At 35.7% G+C, this 23,356-nt stretch overlaps 1 protein-coding gene across 1 annotated transcript; it reads right to left on the bottom strand.

Annotated features, from left to right (window-relative positions):
• On the bottom strand, nt 1-22,629 carry GPR155 (G protein-coupled receptor 155). Its single transcript, XM_010078114.1, has 15 exons — nt 22,170-22,629; nt 17,021-17,420; nt 15,480-15,645; nt 14,043-14,198; nt 12,810-12,893; nt 11,374-11,494; nt 9,978-10,062; nt 9,806-9,896; nt 8,455-8,704; nt 7,693-7,797; nt 5,826-5,959; nt 4,200-4,295; nt 3,242-3,306; nt 2,371-2,508; nt 1-223 (listed from the first exon to the last, which is right to left on the bottom strand). The coding sequence occupies exons 1-15, from the start codon at nt 22,627-22,629 to the stop codon at nt 1-3; spliced, it is 2,574 nt and encodes an 857-aa protein (XP_010076416.1).
• Between the last annotated feature and the right edge of the window lie 727 nt (nt 22,630-23,356).

The raw sequence follows: 23,356 nt of genomic DNA, 5'->3' as shown, positions 1-23,356 counted from the left end.
TCAATGGCTCTCAACTGCAACTGATCTCTTCGGAATAAAGCGGTAATACAAATATTCATCCCGAAATTCAAATTCATTTGTAATATGCTGGACGACGCCTCCTTTCATCAGTCTGTCTCCATACATCACAGCTTCACCACGGTCAGAGGCAAGGCCAACTTGCATGAGCCAGTTCACCAGGTCACAGCCAAAGAAGATGCCAGTGGAGATCTTTGCACCACACCTGTATGTCAAAGGAATGATTCACCCACATGTTCTGTAAATCGGGTATCACCACTGCACGATGGGGAAAGGCAAGGAAAAATAGCAGGAAACAAGGAAAGACATTATGATAGTTAAGAGCATGTTAGAAGAGAATTTGCAAGTTGTGTATATTAGGGACATGCCAATGTTCACTACCTTTTCCTACAGACACCTCAATGAGAAGCAAAATGTATGTACAAATTTATTTTAGGCTTGTGAAATAACTTCAGTGAACGTAAGTGGCAATTTTCCTAAAATTCTAATTCTAAAATGTAATTCAATTTCTTGGATACTTACTTCCCATGTACTCATTAACATGACCATTTCTGCAACAAAATATCTGATTTAAGTGCAGTATGCCTGCAGCAACAGGAACTCAAACTCCACATTAATTCCATTTTATAATTTCCCTTCAGCTTTAAAGAGACACTAACTTCTTACATATATTGTAAACAAAAACCACTTAACTTGCATATCGGGTTAAATATTTACCACACAGGCAGTACTAAGAATAAACAAAACCTTTACAACAAGACTAAACTAATTTTCTTTTACATATTTATGAGGCAATACCACTAACATCTATCTAGTTGCAGTAAAAATACCATTCAGAAGTTTACCTGCAGCAGTGAATGTTTCAGGTTATCTAAAATCTGCTCTATGGAACCCAAGGGCAGGGTTTCTGACGATCATTAAGAGCTACACAGAAAAACTCAAACTTCTTTCTCTATTTTTTAAGTTAAAAGCAGCAGTAACACAGAGCAAGTGTTAACATCTATTAGCAGAGAAGCAAAAATTAAAATAAATAAAAATCCATGATTACAAGCTCTCAGTTACAGTATGTTTAAATCAAAGAGGATAGAATCAAGTTAGATGAACATTTAAAATGAGAAGATAAATGCTTTACTTTAACTCACAAGTAGAAATAAGACATGAAACTATTTCCACACAAACGCTATATTAAAACAATGAAACATCAAATGTCAGATTTCGTTGTATTCTTAGGTGATATATGATTTAAAAAACCCACAAAACCCAACCAAATAAACAGCTCAAAGCCCAAGAAACCACAATAGCAACAGAGGCACAGGAGACAGAGCTGTAAAACCCATCCTACTTCAAAGCAAATATTTTCTGATACATCTTTTCTGTCTGGCATGGGAGAAGCAAGTCCTTGAACTGCCATAGTTCATTCTTCCTAAATGAATAACTTTATTTCTTATGGAACACCACTGGTATCTGGGGAGACTGAACTAAATCATGATGCTGTCAAAAAACAGTTTTGGAATGTGGTTTCAGACTATCAAAAGACCACCCCATCCCACCAAACTATTTAAAAGCCCACATGACAAGAAAAGTAGGAGTGTCCTGTTAGAATAATTCTGCATGTCTCCATTTCATACAGTAAGTATTTTGATAAAGGCACAATCTGCTGCTTCTATCTGCATTTCTCTTCTCATTCACCTCTATACACCTGAATACATAATCCTTGATTTGGGTATCATAATGTGGCTCTGAAAGCTTTGCTAATCTCATAAATTGAGGTTTAGGCCTCACAAGAGGAATGAGCAAAAGAAATTGTATGAACTCAGAAGGTGTAAAGGTCCTAAGAACACTATAATCCCACATATTGGGTGGCCTCTGAGTACACGCTCACATCAGCTGCCACAGCTTCACCTCCTGTAAAAGCTATTTATTAATAAACATTCAGTCACATAAACACTGACACCTTCTTAATCTCAAAAAAAAAAACCAAACAAGGGTCTCAAGTTTGACAAAAGTCATAGATACACTCTATTACAGGCATTATATGTACATCTCTTCCGAAAGATTTTCTCTCTTGAACTCCAGCTAAATGCAAAAACTGGGGCCATGCATTAATGATATAAAACTTTTTACAATTTATATAAAATCTAGATGGAGTAATGTGATAACTGTGCCTCAATGTTTCAGTTTGAGACTATCAGTAACAGAGAAATGTTTCTAAATTTTTAATCCTCACCTTGAGGTTTGAATAAATATGCCACAACAGGAATCACCCACAGACAAATTAAACTGCATTTAATTATTTCCAAAAGGTCAGCTATGCCCTTTGTAACAGGTTGTATGTGCAGGGAGGAACCTTACCTTCTGCCTTTGACAATGCTTTTGACACAGTGATCTCTATGATAACGAACAAACTGTTGACAGGTCATCCTGATTTCCTCAGGTACACAGGGATCTGTATGGCCTGCTGCTTCTCTTCCTCCCCAGAGAAATTCAAGTCTTAAAAAACAAAACAAAACAAAAAACCCAACAACAACAAAAAAAGAAAATTAGCAAATAAACCATTGGAGGCATTTTTATGGAAACTGCAAACAATAGAACAGAACTTACACGAAGCTTATCACAACTGTTTCAGTGCCCAATACTTTATATACAATCTTCCTAATAAACTTTGAATGCTGTGTGGCTTTATTCTAGGTGCAGGCAGAAGAAATGACAGAGAGTAGTTGGGAGTCAGCTTTAGCTGCTGGATAGACACCGCAGCCAGCTAGCACTAAGTTAAAGATGGCTTTGTACAACTTGCGCCTCCACAGCGAGCTCCCAATTAAAGAGTCCATCCACACAAAGTACTTGCATGAGGTTATGAATACAGGACTTTAAAACACGGATGACAGAATCTGGTTCAGCATTCACATCTAGGTTTTAATTTATCAGCTGAAATTATTTCTGAAGATCCATCACCTCACTGATCCAACCACATACTTCGCCATCATCTGCCAAAGATTTCATCTATAGGGAGCCTGTGGGATTTTTGTCTTTGGGAGTGTCATTAGGACAGCAGTAAAAACTCATGCACAGTGAACTGCAATTAGCTCTCCACAACTGGGAGAGCAATTTGGAAGATCAAACAAATAGGAAATGGAATGCAATGGCACTAAACACTCAATATCCTTTAAAAAATATTATAATTAGTAATTAAGTTTATAGGTATAAGTGTAAAGATTCTCCTTACCTTCGCTTAAATGGTAGAATTATTAAATGCTTATCTAAGCCAAAAATACCAAAGCAAATGAATCCCTGGAGGAAAAAAATGTACAAAAAGCAACATTATGCAAAAACTTTAGTTTCTAAAGAACAGAAATAAAATGTGAAAAGTATGCTTCTCTAGATATCACTCAAAATGCATTTTGTTTCTGCTTTCATTTTTCATTTGGGCCTAAAAAGACAGATTAATATGTAACAGTCCAGCAAAGAAACACTTCAAGAAACAGTTTAGTAAACCTAACGCTGTGACATGCCACCTGACACTTAAAACACCAGTATTCTTACACAGCCGGTTATTTAAATCTGTCTTTGTTAATATCAAGAAAATAACTGACTTATTGTAACTTGAATGCTAGAATTCGCGCTAGTTAATTCATTTTTTCTGTGCCACTCTTGTATTAAAACTATAATTACTTGATACTGCAGTGCATCTTGTAGGCACACGTGTCCATGGATCTGTGTCCACCTACTTGCTTTCACTTTCATAGATAACAAAACTACCTTGTGTCAGTTTGCACTGAAATAGGCTATGTAATAATAATAAGGCTAATAAGAACTTAAAGCCTTATAGCAAAAGTATCCATGTAGCCATCTTGCACCTATTCAGCTACACTGGTGTAACTTCACAGAAGCGACACCAGTGAAGCTTTCTGGTACAAATAAGGCTAAAATCCTACTCAGTTTCCATAGGTATTTGGTATTCAGTTGTCATTTGTACCTTTGAAAATGTTAATGCACATGAAAGACATGCATTATGATAATAAAGCTATCAAAGCAAAAGAAAAAACTTGAGAAAAAAAGGCAAAACAACATAAGGAGCAGGTGACTTCAGCATTGTTTGTGGACTTCAACTTACAGTGCTTGTAACAGCATTTGCTGCAACACCAACTAACAAAGTAATTTTCAGAACAAATATTGATAAGTACCTGACCAAAATTAAACACAGCACAGAAGAACTGCAATTCCACATATAACCTCCCAGGCTCTTGGTTGAACAGCCACCACAAACAACTGGAAAGATTCTGTCAAGAAAAAAGAAAAAAAAAACCAACAAACCCCACAATCCTAACCTGACTGTTAAAAATCAAAAGCACTTTCTTACTCTTCACATGCTAATAGAGTCTTGCACAATTTTCACTGTCCTTACTTAATAAACTACTCAGATAAAGACAAATAAACACCTTAAAACATAATTTTAGTTAGGCTTAATAGCTGGGGAGGGGCAGAAGGCTTGTTTGTTTTTACACAGAATAATGTAAAACATACCATTGCACAGGTCCTGTCCCTTTACATGTTTACATAAGGAACTTGCCTTAAGCATGCTTAGGTATTCAACCTAACACAGGCAATGTTAGCCCAGACAGATTTGCAGTATTTGCCTTTAGGCCTGTTTAGCTGAGACCAGTGCTTTCTACGTATTTGCTGCATAGTTAAGATTGTGTTAAGCTGAAACACATACCACTTCAGCTATTTTAGATGCCTGACAGAAGGAAAAAACCTCTAAAGTTAACCCCTTCGGGTGTAAAGGCTAATTCGTTAACGTAACTGGTCTCATTTCATACTATCTATGTAATCATTCAGATACAACTAGGAGAGGCAAACATTCAGGATACCTCTTAAATACAGACAATGTAAAAAAACATATTAGCATGAAATATTTGATACAGGAAATTTGAGAGAGGGAAAACTTCCATTTTGTAATTTAACAGAACCTGAAAAGCAGCAGTAGTAGCTATGACATTACAGAGTTGTGCCACACTGTCCTGCTTTGCAGTATCGCATATTTGTGCCATAGTATTTTCGATTTCAAATAAAAATACTTCCCCACAATTGTCATCCACAAAAAGCTCAACTTTGAGCACTCAGAGAGAGCTGTTTCTCATCTCTGTCACAGTTAAAAATTCAAATTATATCCCTAACGCATTACATTCTGGTATTTCACACTTTTACACAGGAGCAGCCACCTTCACAACTGTGATCTAGTCAGTAATGATGCTTGGCAACACCAGCTTAGCTATGTTGCCTCCAAACCACCACCAAAAGCAGCGAAATTGCATTTTCCCATTTCAAATAAAGTCTTATATTATTCTTTATTACTAAAGCACTCCAGAAAAAATCCAAATTCCAAATATAAGCATGATCAGATTAAACAATTTTTGTACAGTCTCCTTAAGAAGCAGAATTCACTTTATATTTTTAATTGATTATTGTCTAGGGAGAAAGACTAGCTCTCAAGAAAAATGGGAAGAGAGGTAGTAGTGATGAATTAATTACCAAATGATACAATTCAATTTTTTTTCCCCTTTAGGATTCTCCAGTGTGGCTTGCTCAGTAACATCATCAATGTTAACTTCACTTTAATTTATGATGTGGCACAGAAAAATTAATTTCATTATATCCCTCTTCCAGTAAGGGGCCAAAATAAGGCCTCTAATTTATTTAATGAATTGTTACATGATTAACTGGAAGATTTTTACTGGACTGTCTACATAGCTTTCCTAAAAGTATTCCACGTCAATGAGTTAAACGACACGGGGAGAAAAAATATTTACAGCAAACAGGCCAACAATAAGAAGTAAGCACAGCAGCACATGTCTGGCCAGCTGTTTGTCTCCGGTCTGTAGAAGCTGTTCTTCCTGAGCCAATACACAGGTTTGAGCGCTGCAATGACTCACACACTGATCAGCTGAGAAAACAAACCAGAATTTTTCATTAGGCTTCTAACTTACGAACTCCATGAGCCAACTTATTAACATAACTTGCTGAGTTAAATAACATTTTAAGTATTTGTACTGAAGTCACACACAAAATTTAATACTAGCTTTGACCTGTTCAGACATCTGTTCTCAAACAAAACAGTATTTTACATGTGCTCCTCAAATGAAGAAACTTTTTGCAACAAAACTTTTTTCAAAGGTTTAATGCAAACTGAAGTTGTGATTAACATTCGGAAAAGACTACTAGAAATAATGAAAAAATAGCCATTTCTCAGAATAGCTTTTAAACTTAGAATAAAATTTCTGAATAGATTTTTCAAATATATTATCAGCTCTAATGTTTTTACTCTGTATCTCAGCATTGTTGAGCTCTAGATCAAACAATCAACGGTATTTATTTCAGTTCTGTGACTGTATTTTTAACATGGTATATCAGGACACTGTCATAATTCTATCAATCAAAAGAGACAAACACAGAGACAGAATGGATGCTTGTCTTCCAGCTACAGAGTTCTAAGGAATTCTGAGTATCTTCCTCTAGATGGCAGTGAAAAACTTCCTGGCAAAGATATACCAAAGTATTTGCACCAGGTATCTGCCATAGCAGTTCAGTGAGATAGTAGAAGGATTAGTAATTATTGCAGACAAATTTACACAAGTGTATCCATTACAATTTGCTTTTACTGATTTATGGTTTTGAAGTGTTCACTCAGGAGGTCAAAAAAATTTCCACTCAATGATAAGATATTTTCTACCTTATCTTTCAGGATAAGAAAATTAAACTGGCCTTCCTCCATCACTGGAAGACATTCTTATGATGCTTGTCTGAATTACATAACAGATAAAATAGTTGGCAATAGGTGGAAAGCTAGCATTTTATGAGGGGAGACATAACAATGTTTCAGTGTGAAATACTTAGATTTGTTGACAGTTATGCTGCACCCAAACAATGCATAAGGATATGAACTTCCTTGTTAAGGATGCAAAAAACACAAGAAAAATAAAGTAAGAAAAATAAAGTAAGAAAAAAAAAGTTTGCACTGCAGCTAGCTTTGATTATTGAACACGATGTATTATGAGAATGGGCTGAGCATGCAGTTTTCCATCAGGTGCTGAACAGTCACTTTGATCCATTTTTTCTATTTCAGTGACTCATAAAGCTTCCATAGTCAATTTTCTCCATCTCTGCTCCATCCCAGACATGGATAATCCAGCAGCAGGGACATTTGATCTAATCTGCAGTTAAGTGCTTGCTCCCCTAGGTCTAAAGTTTCTCATTCAAAACCTATGCGTGATTACAAAAGAGGCTTCAAAGGCCTTTTTAGAAGACACAAGATCTGAATATGACATTGTAAAAAAGCATGTTTAAGTTGAAAATTTGAGGCAAAGTAGGGTTATGCATTCAACTTCCCAGCGTCCAAATATGGCAACGATATGGGACGTAAAGTCTAAATGCTCAGAAGGACATGGTAAAGTTGCTTAATGGTAAAAGTGTCTTGAGCATTGGAAGATTACTAATAACAATCAGGCAGAAGAGCACAAGCACCTAACATACTGCCTAACACTTGAATTTAATATTAACATAAGTTATTCAGGCAGAGTTGAGAGAACAACAGCCCAAACTGTTTCTTTATGAGAACACCACACATAAATGTTGCGGAAGAGTTTGCAATATTAAAATAAGGAGACACTACTGCTTTACCTGTCTCAATTGGAGGAACCTTGCTTTCAACAGCATTTGATATTGCTTTGCTGCTCTCTCTAGCACAGGATAATTCACCATTTGTTGTCTGACAAGAACAGCAACCTGTTAAGCATATACAGTAACAGGAATGTTAGCTTCCTCTTCACTACCACAATTTGTTTTCCAAGTACAGCAGTAAATTCTATACAGCTTTAACTGTTACGCTCGACAATAACCCAAAAAGATAAATCAGACTTCACTTTTCCAGTTTGCTGAGAGGATACATGGGTTACACTACCAAAGCACAGAAATATTTAACATAGCACTATCACTATGGAAGCAACACAAGTACTTTTAGCTAGAGGAAAAACATATGGGAAGTGATCACAAAGGCTACATACAAACAAGGATTAGAAACACATTGAGTAGCAACGCTGCAGGCATACAGTTAATTCTGACAGAGACAGTTCAGTGGGTAAACAATCTAAGTCTCCTAGTGGACTGCATTTGTCACATCCTTATCAAGATACCACTACTCACATAAAAACCATACACATGCTCTTTTTTCTATCCACTTCCCCCACCCTTACAGTGATAACCAGCAAACTTTCCTTAGAAACATAAACCTAAATCCTTGAGCAGTTATATCCCTATTTTCTTCTGTCCTAGTGTAACACTTGAAGGTGTAAACAACTGTCCTTCCCAAGTCAGAATTAAATTTGGAACATTATTTTATTGTATCCCAAGCCATTTATTCTTTTACAAATCTACTTTCTCTACCTCTTTCTGCAGATGGCTGTGTAGAAGATCCTGGAGAAGGCTGTGCAAAAGATCCTGGAGAAGGCTGAGGCATAGTGGCTGAAACTCGATTCCCCTCACTCCCTTCCACTTCAACCTCCTCTACTTGGCTACGTGGTGAATATGGGTTCAATACCTCATAGGTTGACTCTTCCCTATTTCTGTTCATGCACATAAGTGAGATACCTGACATCAATATACTGATGAACAGGATCACCGCTGTGGTAATTATCTGTTAAGAGAGCAAAGAAAATACACTTAAATACAAAATAAAGGAAAATAGTTGCATATATCTGTCTTTCTAACTTCTGTACTTTCCTAAATATACTAACAAATGCATCTGAATAAGACAGTTTTCTATATTTACTGCTGTTGCATCTTGTGGCACTGAAAGACCAATCAATACATGAGATTAACTTATTTTCCTTGCCTAAGTAACTCAGCTTTGTGTTTTGTTTTGTTTTTTGAAGAGAGGACCCCTATTTCCCATGAAATCCAAAAACATCGCCTCATCATGATCATCTTTCCCCCCAGGATCATTAGTGCTCCGGTTTAAGTTCTGTTCAGGTACCTTTTAATTCCAAAGAGGAATGTGCTCTTGCCACCCTCCGGCACAGCCCTAATTTCCATGCTTTCAACAATGGGGAGCATCCTATTGATTAACCTTTCCTTCTAATCATCTGCCATCGATACCCAGAGTCCACTGTGAGGCTACTTAATACTTGTGAAAGCGCCATATGAATAATCTTGAGAGACCTGTAGCCTCTCTCTCCATAAGAAAGACAGAGGGTAAACATGACAAATGTCAATGCTAGTGCACTTTACATCCTCTGATAAGAGGAACTATTTATTGGTAAAAATGGTAGTTCAGGCTCAGGGACTTTCAACCCATGATTGTGCAGAGAAGTCTCCCATAGTGCAAGCAGTTGCTGCTACACACGTAATGTAAATCCTATCTATTACAGACCAAAAGCTATGAATTAGCTATCAGATAGTAACAATCTTAGATAATCATCAAGCGAGACTACAAATTAGTCACCAGGAAAAGGGCTCTGCAATTCATTACCACTCCTAAGCCTTTTCTTTGGGAAGCCTACTCCCTCTTTTTCTTAGTCATAGTTGCCTAAATGTGAAGGTCCTTGTTCAAACAAGTTTTCCAGCTTGTTCATTACAGAAATAGATTTTTGTATCAATCTATAAGGATTCTATAATGACACTGTTATAGTAGCCTATACTTCAACTGAAAGCTACTTAGATCTAAGAAGAAAACACAGAACATAATGCATTGGACATGTCAGAAGTCTAAAGTGATGAGGGCAGAACACGTTCATACCTGATATTTTCCATAGAAAAAGGCAGAGTCAATACTAGTGTTGTTACGATCACCAACAATTAGTAAGATTCCCACCAGAAGTGTTGGGAGTCTGAAAGAGCAAAATATGAGCAAAGTAACATATTTGCCATGCTTCTACTACTTCTGCAGGGAAACATCTGAATTAACTTACCCCCATCCAGCTATGATAATAAACCCAATGGGAATCTTTACTGTTTCCCTCTTCCTCAACAGAAACAAAGAGAAAGATAGAAAACCTACCAAAAGAAAAAAAAAAAAAAAAAGAAATGCCTTGTTTATCTTTAAAAAGGTAACTGATAATTACAGAATCTACACACTCTATGATGTGACCTGCCCAATAACTAAGATATTCTTCTCAGACCTTCAAATAGTCCAAAATTCTTTTTCTAATTGTATTCTGAGAAAGTAAAATAGAAACACCTATTATCTCAAAAAAATCATTATTAATAATGAAGCACTGACAAAATTCCAGCACATTTTATATTAATACACACTTACAAATGCTTATGAAGGTTCACAAGTGTTTAAAAGATATCACTTGAGACACAAGTAACTAATTTATTAAGGTATCAACAGCAGTTGATCTAGACTGACAAACTTAAGTAACTAACAAATAATTTTGTATTCTGTTATGATGTTTCTTTAAAAACTGACTAGTTCTTTATTAAGTCAATTATAAATCTCACAAAAAGGTTTCACATATTTTTACAATAATAACTATATATGAGAGTATCTTTTGGTAGTGTCTATTCTATTCACAACTCGGAAGCTCAGCAACATTTCCCATGCTGAAGCAAAGCAAATATTTATTTTAGGCTACACTAATCATGAGCTACCTATTTCAGCTAAACACAATTTACTCCACAAAAAAACTACAGGAATTAAACCCTTAAACTTCTGGACTCAAAAATGGTATATAAAGTCTCCTGAATAACCAAAGGCTCATTTTTTTATCATACATGTAAGGTTCTCCAAGTCTCTTGATGCATCTTTCACGTCTGCCTATTTCAACTAATCCCTTCATTAATCATCTACATCTGCAGAACACATGTTTTTAGAAATTGCAATTGCCAGGGGAAAGAAATGTTAAAGCTACTTTGGTATTTCCCTTCATTCTGTATTTCGTACTTTTCTGAGGCACAAGGTTTTTAAATCTTCTTAATGCTGAATGTTTGAAAATCTTAAATTATACAATGATTAAAAGCTGTCAATAAGCTTTTGACGAGCTGAAGGGCAACCCACCACACTCACTCTATTTATTGCTTCTGCCTTGAGAGCATGTTCTTGTCTCTGGTTACAAGCTAGCAAGGCTGCTGTATCTAGCAAAGACAAACAAGACCTGCCTAAGTATAAGCTTCCAATAGCAGAAGCAGAGCCTGATACAGCCCTGCCTTGCTAGCGCTGCAGCTTGGCACAGCTTACGCGTACACACATCTGTAGAACGACATACAAGTGAAAGGAACAATTACTCTGAAGAATATAATAAAATTATTTCAGTACATCAATCTTTTATTACGGTACCTAGGTTCTGCCTAGAAAAATCATACCTGTCCACAGGTAGGTGCTATAAAGTGAGCTGTAGAGGAATATAAATACTAGGATCTGCACAGTGATGTTTTTCTCTTTAACAATGAAATTCCATACCACCATTCCAATGCAAGCAATAAACTGGAAAGAAAGGTAAGATGCCATCATTTAAATTGCGAAAGCAAAATGACAAGAAAAACTGAACACACTGTAATATTGCTACAATAAGCTTTGAAACACCACCCACAGACTCACTGGAGTGTAATTATATGAATTGGACAGTTCTGATAGCAGTAAAGCAGTGAGGCAGTGAGCTCAGTATTAGTTATGATACTGACTAGGGTATCCAATCTTCAGGGTTTTTTTGACAGCAAATATATAGTTCAGATAAACTGAGAGTTAAGACAAGTTAGGAAAAAATACAAAATCTTCATCTTGATATATCAAGTAAAATGTAAGCTTTTGTTAAGTACAAAACATTTATCTAAAATGGATTTTGACATGAAGCTGAGGTCAACAGATGTTTTTTCAGCCAAGAATGACACAAGCTTTCACCAAGAGATACCTCACGTATGACTGTTTTAGTACTGAAGTAATATGAAAAAAAGAGTCTGAAATATTATGGAAACAGTAATACAATAGTTCAAATTAAAAAAAAAAAATAAAGCTACCTTTGCTGTTATAGACAAGAAGCATCTGCAACTCTCATACAAGACTTTTTTCAAATGGGACTCCATGGTCAGACCTCAGAGAGTTTACTCTCTCTCTTTTTTTTTTTTTTTTTCTCAAAGTACAGAACACTCCAGAAAGCACTATCACCCAGATGTATTAGAAGCACAAGCTGCTCTTGCTGAATTTAACAGCAGTTGTGCTGTTGACTTCAAGGCAAGAAGGAACATGTAGTTTTCTCTCAGTTTAAACAACAATTAAAATTAATCCAGAGCTATTTGGCTTTGCCTTTCCCCAGCCACCAGCCATGCATTCCCACATCCCTCCCTTGCACCAGCACTGGCACTTGTCTGATCCCTCAGCGAGCCCCTTCACGGAGCTTAACAAGCACGGGGATTAGTTTCCTATTTAGCTCCTTGAATCAGGTCACCACAGTCAAACACACACTGCTGCTGATCCTGGCATTGCTGACTTCAGATTGGCATAAATTGACATGGAAGTGCACTCAACACTATTAGGCAGTAACTGATAGTGCTAAAAATATATTTCAGAAGCCACACTCCATTCTGATTGCTTACAGTTCTCTTTGAGAACCGTCCTACCAGCATCAACTCTCATTTTCTTCAAAGGTGTATTTTAAGGCATTGAAATTGTTTTGTTAAGTTGCACATTAGATTCCTCTGCCCTTCTTAGATGACTACAAAGATATAACTATGGAAACCAAACTTGTAAAAATGTTAAAAATAAGACTTAAAAAACCCCCAACATCACTCTTCTTACTACTGACCTGAGCAACAAGTAGATTTGTTGTAATCATATGAGGAAGCTGTTTGTATTTCTTACTCAGAATAACAACAATAAGAGACCAGATCTGGAACACACAAGATAAAATTTAATTTAAGACTAAAACAAAAAACAGAAGAACAAGATGAGTGTTCTGGCAGACTGTGGCAAAATTAAATGTACAACAAATCTTCTTTACAACTTTCTTAGCAACATGACTACTGTAGTCAGCTCCACACGATCTCCTGCCAGTCCTCAGAAAAATATGTCCAGAAAAAGCAATGCATCTTTGTGTTTTCATGATGGTGAAATATTTCCAGAGAGTACCAAAGTCTTGCCTCTAGTGCACAGAGGCCTGGTTGTTCCTCAGGACATAAATGACCACAGAATAGCCTAGCAATTTAGAATTTAAAAGGTTCCACCTCCCTGCCCCCCCCACCATCCTTACTGAATCTCCCAAGATTATTTGTGACAGCAAGAGGCAGAGTTCACTTGTGGCTTCCCTTGAAGCAGTTTCAAGACAACAGGACTTCAGTGAGACACCAACTCAAGAAAACTGCAACTTCCTCCAACATGAATGTTTTTATTTTAAAAAAGCAAACAAAATAAACACGCTAACTCTAGTCCCTATAAAGCCAAAACACAATCCACACTGGACTTCAACCACTGGATATCAACCCCCTTTTTAAGAACTGGGCACTCAGAATTCCTAGGAAAGGAATTTGATAAAGCTAAACGAAAATTTCCAAGTTAAACATTTGCATTAATACTCATGAATACTTCATTAAATACATATTCACTGATGTTTCTGGAGCTGAAGTTTTTACATGGCCTCCATTACTGTGTTATCCAAATGCCTCACATGGTTTGATGTAATTATTCCCTGTGAGGTAAGCTACTACTGTTATTCCCCCACAACCCATTATTTTTTAAAAAATGAAGGACTAAGGGCGAGTAGGTGATTGCTCATCCACACATTTCATGTATCAGGTAGCCAAATCCCAAACTCTCAAACCCTGCACCATTGCTCTAATTCACTTACACATCTTCCTCTACAGTGCAACCTTCTGGCTTACCCATTGCTAAATCAAAAAGATTTTTAACTTCTTCCTCATCCTTCTGCAACAGGATACAATGACGAAATGTCTCATCTTATCATGACTCGATTTGCTGCTTATTTACTAACACTACCCTGACATCACAGTGTGCTTTTGTATTTCACTTCGCCAACACCTACCAGAGAAATGAGGCTGACAATACTTATGTCAAAGCTAACATTTTGGAGTGCAGATGCCAGTGGGTCGGGGTCCATAGATGGAATTGTCAACAGCCACGCAGAAACATACATAATAGGCGCAGACACAAAAGTGCTTATCACCATGCCTGAGGTAATCTGCAGAAAGAGTCAAACAGAAACAAGCACAGAGTTAATAAAATAAACTCAAGCTAAATAATCTGCTTTCAGGAATACAACCACTGGCAAAATTGTACCTTTAACTTAAACATACATAGACCTTTAACAAATCACCAAGTAGCTTCTACGAGAAATTATTTAGGATTTGAGCCGAGAAGTATCCATTTTATATATACAGTAAAAATGAAAATTTTAAGAAGTTTCTGAAATAGTAGGAATGCACAGTTCCTTACGGTAAATTCTTACAGAGCTTTTTCATGGGTGTCAAACATACTAATGACTACAGTCTAGGGGTGGATTTACAACGTCACAATTCATTTTTTGGATTAAAAGATTAACACTGCAAATAAACAAGTGTAGTTATGCAAATACTAATACACACCAATTCATGGGAAGAAGCCATATATATTTACATTTAAGTGATTTCTATTTTGGCTTCTCTTTGTCTTTCTGCTTTGTAGAATTTGCACAGTGATGGAAGTGTGAATTTTTACTCACACTACAGATACTACAGAACTCTGTTTTAAAGAGATTTCCTCAGTTTGTTGGGCACAAAAATCTATCTTGCAAGGTTTACTTTCAGTGTCCTTTTTTTTTTTCCTTTTCTTAAAAAAATTTTAAAAAAACCCCAGAAAACAACATCCAAACAAATCAAAAATAGATAAGATTAAAAATAATAGAAGTCAACAGGAATGTTTTAATGTCACTTCAAGTGGAAGAAAAGAAACAGTTATAAAATTCGTATCTTAAGTTGCAAATTTCTATTGCAAGATTTAAATGAAGGGGCAACACAACAGAATCAGTTAAAGGATAAGTTCTCTGTAAGTTTTCAGTATTAAGCTAGCACTGTTCTTGCTTGCATCAGTAACATCATTTCTATTTTTTCCTACCAAAAAACTATCTCAAATATAAGGTCTTTGGAAAACAAACAAACAAACAAACAAACAACTAACAAACCCACAACAAAGATAAAAATCTTTATATTTAAAATTATCCTAGTTCTTCCTACTAGAGTCATGAATAAAAAGAGCATGAGGACTGACTTATGAACGTGTACTATCAAGACACTTGAGACATCAGGAAAGAGTATTTTGCTTAACTAACAATCTGAAATATAATTTATATTTGAGATCTAGGTAGTAGAAGTAAATCTACTAAGCTACAGAAAAGCAAATTCATCAAACCTGTTTATTTATTCAAGTTTTCATCATCAAAGTTAAGCTCAAAGTTAGTACATGTTTGGAAACGCTAACTACATACAATTCCTACTTCCATATTAAATTGACTTGCAAATATTGCGACACCAGGTGCTGCTGGAAAAACTCCATAAAGAAATGCATAGTTTGATAAACTGGTGTGGTTGACTACGTCGTCGGTCTTGTCCAAGAGTTCTACCATTTCTCTACAGAGAAATGGCATCATAAGTCTGAAAAGAGAGGGAAAAAAGTAATTACAAAAAAAAATTACTCAAGCTATAGCAATAGGCTATTCTTTACTCAGAAAATTAACCAAAAGAAAATTTAAGGCTTGTTTGAATACCATTCATGAAAAGCAAAATAGTGACATCACTTTGAATTACTGCCTTTACTTTCACCATGGCACTTACCACCTGCTTAAAAATTGTGTGCCAGAAGTTAAACCAAAAACACCCATACACAAAAACAAACGTAAAAATGATGCCAACCTCTGGGATATAAGCATATTATCTAATTGTACAGATGTGTTCTTTGTATAAACATCAGATTTAGAAAGGTAAAATATAAAAAAACCCCACCACCTAATTTTTCAACTGTTAAACTAATAGTAACTATAAGCAGTCAGCAGCTTTGAAAATTAGACCGCCTCTATGTAAGCTGTCTGAAATACAACAAGGGCTCAAGAATAAGTATCTCATTCTGAAAGTTTTGGCCAGGAAAAAAACCCTTCATCAATGCTATTCTGTTCACCTTTAGCCACACAGACTCACTCACAGGCTAATTACATCAACTCACCAGTAAGGCAAAGTGGTAACATTAAAAAACATTTCTTCTCACGTTTTTACAAAATTTGTCATTGAGCTAGTTTACAAATTAGGTCTTTCAAGTTTGCTAGCTAGTTGCAATGATATTCAAATGCACCTTCAAACTTTACAGTACAAACTTAATTACCAAACAATTGTTCTGTTAATTGTAGCTCTGTAGCAAATAAAATATTTAGTTCACCAGTAACTGAGATATATTGAAGGGAATGTAACGATGGTAAAACTTCGACTTGTCATTTAAATACGTCAAATATGTCAAATAAATACGACTTGTCATTTATTCATGCTTAAAAGTCAGACTGTTTAAGAGTGTAAAGTGATCATTTTAAGTTCTTGCAACGTAACAGTTTCAAATGTTTATAGACAAAGCAAGCAAACCCAACTAATTTAGAGATATATTGTTTAATCCAAAGAAGATGCAAATACTAATAATACTGCAACTCACTCCTGTCTAAGTATTTAAATAGTAAATTATAATTTGAGCTAGTAATTCCCCATACACTCAATTCATGACGGATGGCCTGCGGGCAGTCCATGAAGCCACAGCACACCTGATTTTTTTTCTCTGCAGAGCCTGACAACAGGTTTGTGGTCTGCTAAATTTCCTTTAAAAGTTAACAGCTGTATACTATCAAAGAATTTGGGAAGCATTCACCCAAGATACTGGAAGAGAAACACACTACCACTATAACTATTTTGAGACAAAAACCATCTGACCAGTATATTCAGAGTTTAAAGCATCTAGAGAACAAAAGTATAAAAGTACATAAATCGAACTTACAGTTTAGCTGTGATGAGAAGGATCAGTGCAATAAACATACCCTTCGTCAGTTTTTTTGTTTGTCCCACCATAGTTAGTCCAAGGTAAAAAAGTGCAGAGCCAGAAAAGGAACTGCCCAGTCCATCAAGGAAGTTTTCAAGGTATTCAGGAATTTTCTGGCCAAGAATAAAGTTTGAGGCAATTCCTATGAAGACCATGAACACAATTGGGTTCTGCAAAACTCGAAGAAGTGCTAGGCCCACTATTTTGATTTTGCTGTGTGACACAGTGCGATTATCCCTCCACTTCTGGATTTCACAGAAGATAAACCCCAGAGGATTTAGCATCATAAGAGATATTGGAGCCACTAGGTAAATGTACTGGAGATATTCTGGGTAAGTGGTTTGATATAAAGCTTCAACTAGAAGACAGGAAATGAAAAGTGATGAGTGATAACATTTCAGTACAAAAATACATTAATATTGAAATTAAATTTTCTTGTCTGAAAACTACAGAAAAATTATTGAATTACTTCCAAAGTAACTGCATTTACAATCAATATAAGATGATGTAGTAAGAGAAGTACACCCAATCACCATTAGGCCACAGTCATCTAATGAACACATTAAAGAACAAAAATTAACTATCCAACACTATTTAATAATTCTACAAATATTCAACATTTACAGAAAAAAAGAAATAAAACAATGTAACAATCACATGCACCCTTTGGGTCATCCCAAATGCTGAAAAAAATTTGGTTTTTTTCTGATTTGCTTTTCCTCCCCAGAAACATGAGAGTTGGGGAGAATTAAATGCACCTTTGCAGGACACAGGTTGTTTCTCATCTTAAGGCAGCCTCACATCTCTGGAATTTAACCAGTTTTCAGTGGGTAAGTCAGGTGTGATCATTCTACATTGATACAGTACAACACAGCAAAGCAACAACCAAACAAAAAATACATTATCACATAATTATTAGTTCATTCTCAGGGACTACTAAGCACAAGAGTTATTGCTGTAGGCCTGGTCCCTTCAAGGAACTTTAAATCATGAGCATTTGTTTTCATTGCTACTAGATACTTCTAAGTCAAGGTAGAATTGCTTCTTATTTCAAGTTTGTGCTAACAGCACTTAAAAAAATCATGAAAAGACTCTGCAAAGATACACAAGATTCTAGTCTAGGGTGAATTGAAAAAACCCATGTTTTTAAAGTAGGATGCTATCTTTTACCTGCCTCATAATGTTATTACTTGCAATAATTTTCAAAAATATGCAAGTGACGCTTCCCATTTTAGTTTTTTCCACCCTAGTTAGAGAGAAACACATTCTTCCCCAGGAAGAAGTATCTTAATATGCAGGTCCAATTCTACTTGCACTACAAAAAATATTTTAAAAAATGGAAGCACTATTGCATAAATACACCTACTAGACCTTTCTACGGGATAACTTGCCACTCAAAGTACTAAATAAAGTTTACAATCACTTAGCAGTCAGCTGTTGCAGGTATTTCCATCTCCCCCTTGTATACTAAATCTGCACTTTTTATGAAAAAGTTTTCCCTCATGACTATGTTCTCCAAAATCCAAAAGGTTTTTACTTGCATATTATTTAAGCATCTGGAATGAGAGGATCTACAAAATGCTAAATCAAAACTTACTATAAACAATCTCCTCTTTAGATTGAATAAACTGATGTTCTCAATTAGTTGATTTACAATATATAAGAAGAGGCACTAAAGGTGCTTTTCCTCTTACAGAGCATGATTAAAGTACATATACAAGAGCTACCTGTCCTAAAATCCTCAATAAACTGCTGAACAGAATTACCCAGTTTGTGGTTAGTTACCACATTTAACAAGCCAGTTTGAAACACTAAATACATTCTGAAAAATTGAACCACTTTAAACATGCTGAACACTTTATGCAAGTAAATATTTTTCTAAAACCTCAAACCTTAGAATTAATTTTTAATGCTGCTTTATACAGAATGCCCATTTCAATCAAATGCAACTCAACAAAAGTCACATGTAAATTACCCGAGTGAAAAATGTAATAAATGATTTTTTTTGTCGAAGTGAAACTGTATACTTAATACAACATATTAAGGTCTATAAGTACTTTAACTGATGTATGAAGTCACAATGCATTTTCCTGGGTAGAAAAAGGCGTAACCAATGTAGATTACTGTGTCAGTGGTGGAAAAAAAAAATAAATCACTCTTAAGGAATCATTAAGACAGTTAAAATAATCCACAACTTCTATTTCTGATTAAAAATTTGCTTTTTATTTAAATTACAGTGCCTGCTTGCTGATCATAACAAAAAAAAAAAATCAAAGATATTTTAATAACTTAAAAAAAATTCTCCACACCCCAGCTGCTCAAAATTACATATAAATCATACACTAGTTGATCATGCTTAATACAATTAGTACCATTAAAGTCATGTAACTGAGCCATCATCCACATCACACTTCTGCTACACCTGTGTTTTAACAATACAGTACCGCAGAGTAGATGAAGCTGTTCTGTCAGAGTTGTAACATCTCACCCAGTAATAAAAACCAAACAGACAAAACTTTCTGTCATGGTGATTCTATCTACGTCGGGGGATGCTAGTAAACCTCTGTACCAGTTGTTTTTCATCCCAAGAACACTTTGGAGTGTAGAACTGTTGTAACAGTTATTAGAGAAAAACAGAGTAGTGATCTTTGAAAATTTAACCTGCATTTTAATTTTCCTATGTGCAAGTCTTTGTTAAACAGCAAAAAAATTGCATAGTGGTTATTAAAGAAACTACATGGGATGAAAACACAGGACATTATTTATTTAGGAGTTCAAACTGCCTTTTTAAATAGTATTATTATAATACACAGATTCGTCCACATCAACATTTTTCCTTTACAAATTTCGATTGAAGCAGCCTTTAAAAATATATTTCCACAAAAAGATCAGGTTTTGCTCAAAACACTACCTGTCACCATACATAAAAGGAATAAGCAAGGCATTCTTTGCTGCCCAGTCCTGCAAACACTTCAGAGAAGCCACTAACAGTAAGAAGTTTGCACACCTGACAGCATGAATCAAACACTGGTGAAAGTTTGGGGATGGGAGAAGGGAAAGGACAGGAAAGAAAATAAACAGCTCTAAGAAAGAAACAATTCTTAAGCGCTACAGTGTTACTGTTGTGTTAAATATTCCAGTAAAGTGCTTGATGAACTAAATGTTGTGAATTTGGCCAGATTGTGCATAGAAAAAAAATGAATCATATCTTGTAAATCATTAAATACTCGAAGAAAAATGTAATCTGACAAGAAAGTCATCCAAAGTAGAAAGAATTTTTTAACTAGAAGGATACAATTGAAATATGTTCAGACAACCTTAAAATACAAGAAAAAAGAGAAACCTTAATTGGCATTCTAATCCAGTACTAAGAAACAAAGACGTAATCCCCACAGCCCTGTTTGTGATATACTTCTGATTTCTCTCAAGAGGAACAAATCTCAGGAGATGCAAGCGAGCGAAACATGGTATTTTCATCTAAGGAAGAAAAAGTTTGCATTTGTCTATATTTTATACATATCAAGCAAATTTGAAGAGAGTAAGATGCAAGATTCTCCTGAGCATGCTGACCTGGAATAGGCAGAAAGAAACTGCCAGCTCCTCAAGCAATCTAAAATATGGAGCTACCTGTTGTTACATATAATCTGGAATTGCATATTTAACCTTTTCTTTTGTAACTATATTTTCAATTCAGTAATCAAATATCTTGTTTTTTGCTTTGCTAGGACAAATTTGCTTTCTTTTTTCATCTTAACTTTGACCGGATGATAAGAGTGATCTCAAGAGAATTTGAGAGGCACAGAGTACTTCCTCTTCAGGGAGCAGCAAACAAATAAAACATAGTCCAGGCATCCTCTCCAAATGCCTTCCACTCCAGGTGTGTTTTGAAGATCCTGATACCTGCAGTGTGCATTCCCACACCAGCCACACAGGTCAGCCTGGGGAGAGGCAGCACTGAAAGTGACATTGGCACAAAAGAGCCTCTCAAGGCAGGTAAAAAGCAGTGCAATTCAGATAGTAGCAGGTGGGAGAAGCCTGCTACAACTCCAGATCACTTCTTAAGTATCATAGCATATATGGCTAAAAATATATTATCATATCGTTAAGAAAATCCATAAAAATGAAAAAGAAAAAAATATTCCTTAACAAAAGGAAAGAAAATAATAGTTTTGCAGGTTGGGATAAAATTAAGTTTAATAACTGATACTGCTTGGAATTCAGAATACAGGCTTACAAGAACAAGAGTACACAGTTATACAAGTTATACTCTGAATGCCTCTTTGGTGTTTGTTTGTTAATTTTTTAGCTCCACTGGACTAGTGGTTAGTTACACATCCCAAGAATAGCACCACAGCTGCACAAAATTCCAATTTAAGATACACAAATGCAAGTTACCACAAATCACGCAGCAATCTTGCTCTTAAAAGACAGACTTCTTCCAAAACTATGTTCTAAAGCATGTCTACTGGCCACAACAGAATAAAGATTAAAGGATAAAACATGATTGGCTACATAAATTACGTTTAAGGAGCACAAAAATTAAAAGTTTCTTATGAATAGATTTAAAGTTTGTCACATACACTCTACAAACAGTAGGCACCAACATTATGGCCATATATTTTCTTTGAGCTAAACCAAGAGGTAATTCCAACTTAGTAAAAAAACCCGTATAGCTATTTCAGAGACCACAGATACGGGCTCATACTTTGCAAAGCAAGAAATTTTGGTCTTGAGGGAAACTGGCAATTTCCCATAAAGGTACTCTTAACGTGCAGTAAGTTTAAGGTAATTTATACCAACTTTAAAATTCTATTTTAAATCCCTCTTTTTTTTTTTTTTTTTTTTTTTCTTCCCTCTGGTTTACTTTAACATGACAAGACCACATAGACAACAGTAGTTGGATTGTTTTAAATTCTGTCTCATTCACACCAGCTGTCAGTTTTCTTCCTTTACGTGGTCTGAGGTCAAGAAATGTGACTCGAGAAATGGCTTAGATAGCTCATAACTGTAGTTCAGAAGTCAATTACTAATTATGGAAAAATAAAAGCAAACATGTCTAGAACACTGAAAAATAGTTTCAAAGAAGAAAGCATAAGGAACTACTTACCTATTGGATATCCCAGTGCAAAGTCATTGCTTTGTGTAGCAAAAATAGGGAACAGACCTGCTTTGCTAAATCTATTCTCAGGACGAGCTACCAACAATGTTAAAATGCAGACTAAGAAAAACACAGCAGCTTTGGCAACTAAAATACTGTAAAGGAAGGACCAATTCACATCAGAAAAGTTAAGTACCACCATGTTTTTGAACAGTAGAGCTGGGAGTGCAAAACGGGATACAAAATTTCCCAGTCCTTTGGCCTGAGTTGTTGTGATAATGTTGGCTCTTCCAGCTATGTAGCCACAAAGAATTATTCCAAAGCATTCCAACAGGGCTGGGAAAAGCCTGCTTATTGACATAGAAGGAGTACCACCAGTGGTATTGAGTCCAGCTTGTCCAGGCAAAGAAATAGACATATTAGCTGAAGATGAAAGGTTGTTTGTATTGAAGTCTGAATAGTTATCCATTTCCTTTGACCACCTCTTCCAAAAAAAGTGCTTGAAATGATCTCATCTGTAAAATAAAAGTATTTATTTATTAACTTCCAAAAGTGTGTTTGTGAATATGGTACCAGGCTTGCTGAAAGAAGAGTTTACACTTACAATTGCATTACAAATAAATAATGAGACAAATAATAAATAGCTGCAGAGAAACAACTCTGAGAATGAAGAATGCACACAGCATCTTCACACATCTTCTCACAAGTCCATGCAATTCAACCGATTGAGGCTAAAACTTCCCGAAGAAAACTGAGAGTTAACATTGAAATCTTAAAACTAAGTGTAGATTGGGCATTCAAAAAGCAAAAAAAAAAAAACAAAACCCAAACAAAAACTGTTGGAAGGAAACTCAGTATAATAAGGATTTTTTTTATTATTCTAGCATCTAAACATCATTTAGAATAGATTACAGCCTTTCAGCACTGTCCTGGGTTAAGCTGAGACAGAGTTAACTTTCTTCATAACAGCTAGCAAGAGGCTGTGGTTTGGATTTGTGCTCAGAAGAAAGCTGATAAAAAGTGATGTTTATGTGGCTGCCAAGGTCTTTCAGCTTCTCTGGCTGTCTACAAACAGGAGAAGCTGGGAGGGAGCACAGCCCCAGTTTTTAGCCCATGATTTGATCTTATGTTTGAGAGTGAGACCCAAAGTGGTCAATAATCTATTCGATAACATACCCGTCATGCCCAGTATATAG

This window comes from Pterocles gutturalis, unplaced genomic scaffold (assembly GCF_000699245.1).
Source record: "Pterocles gutturalis isolate BGI_N339 unplaced genomic scaffold, ASM69924v1 Scaffold30183, whole genome shotgun sequence".
Lineage (NCBI taxonomy): Eukaryota > Metazoa > Chordata > Aves > Pterocliformes > Pteroclidae > Pterocles > Pterocles gutturalis.
This window is presented reverse-complemented; position numbering and strand designations above follow the sequence as displayed.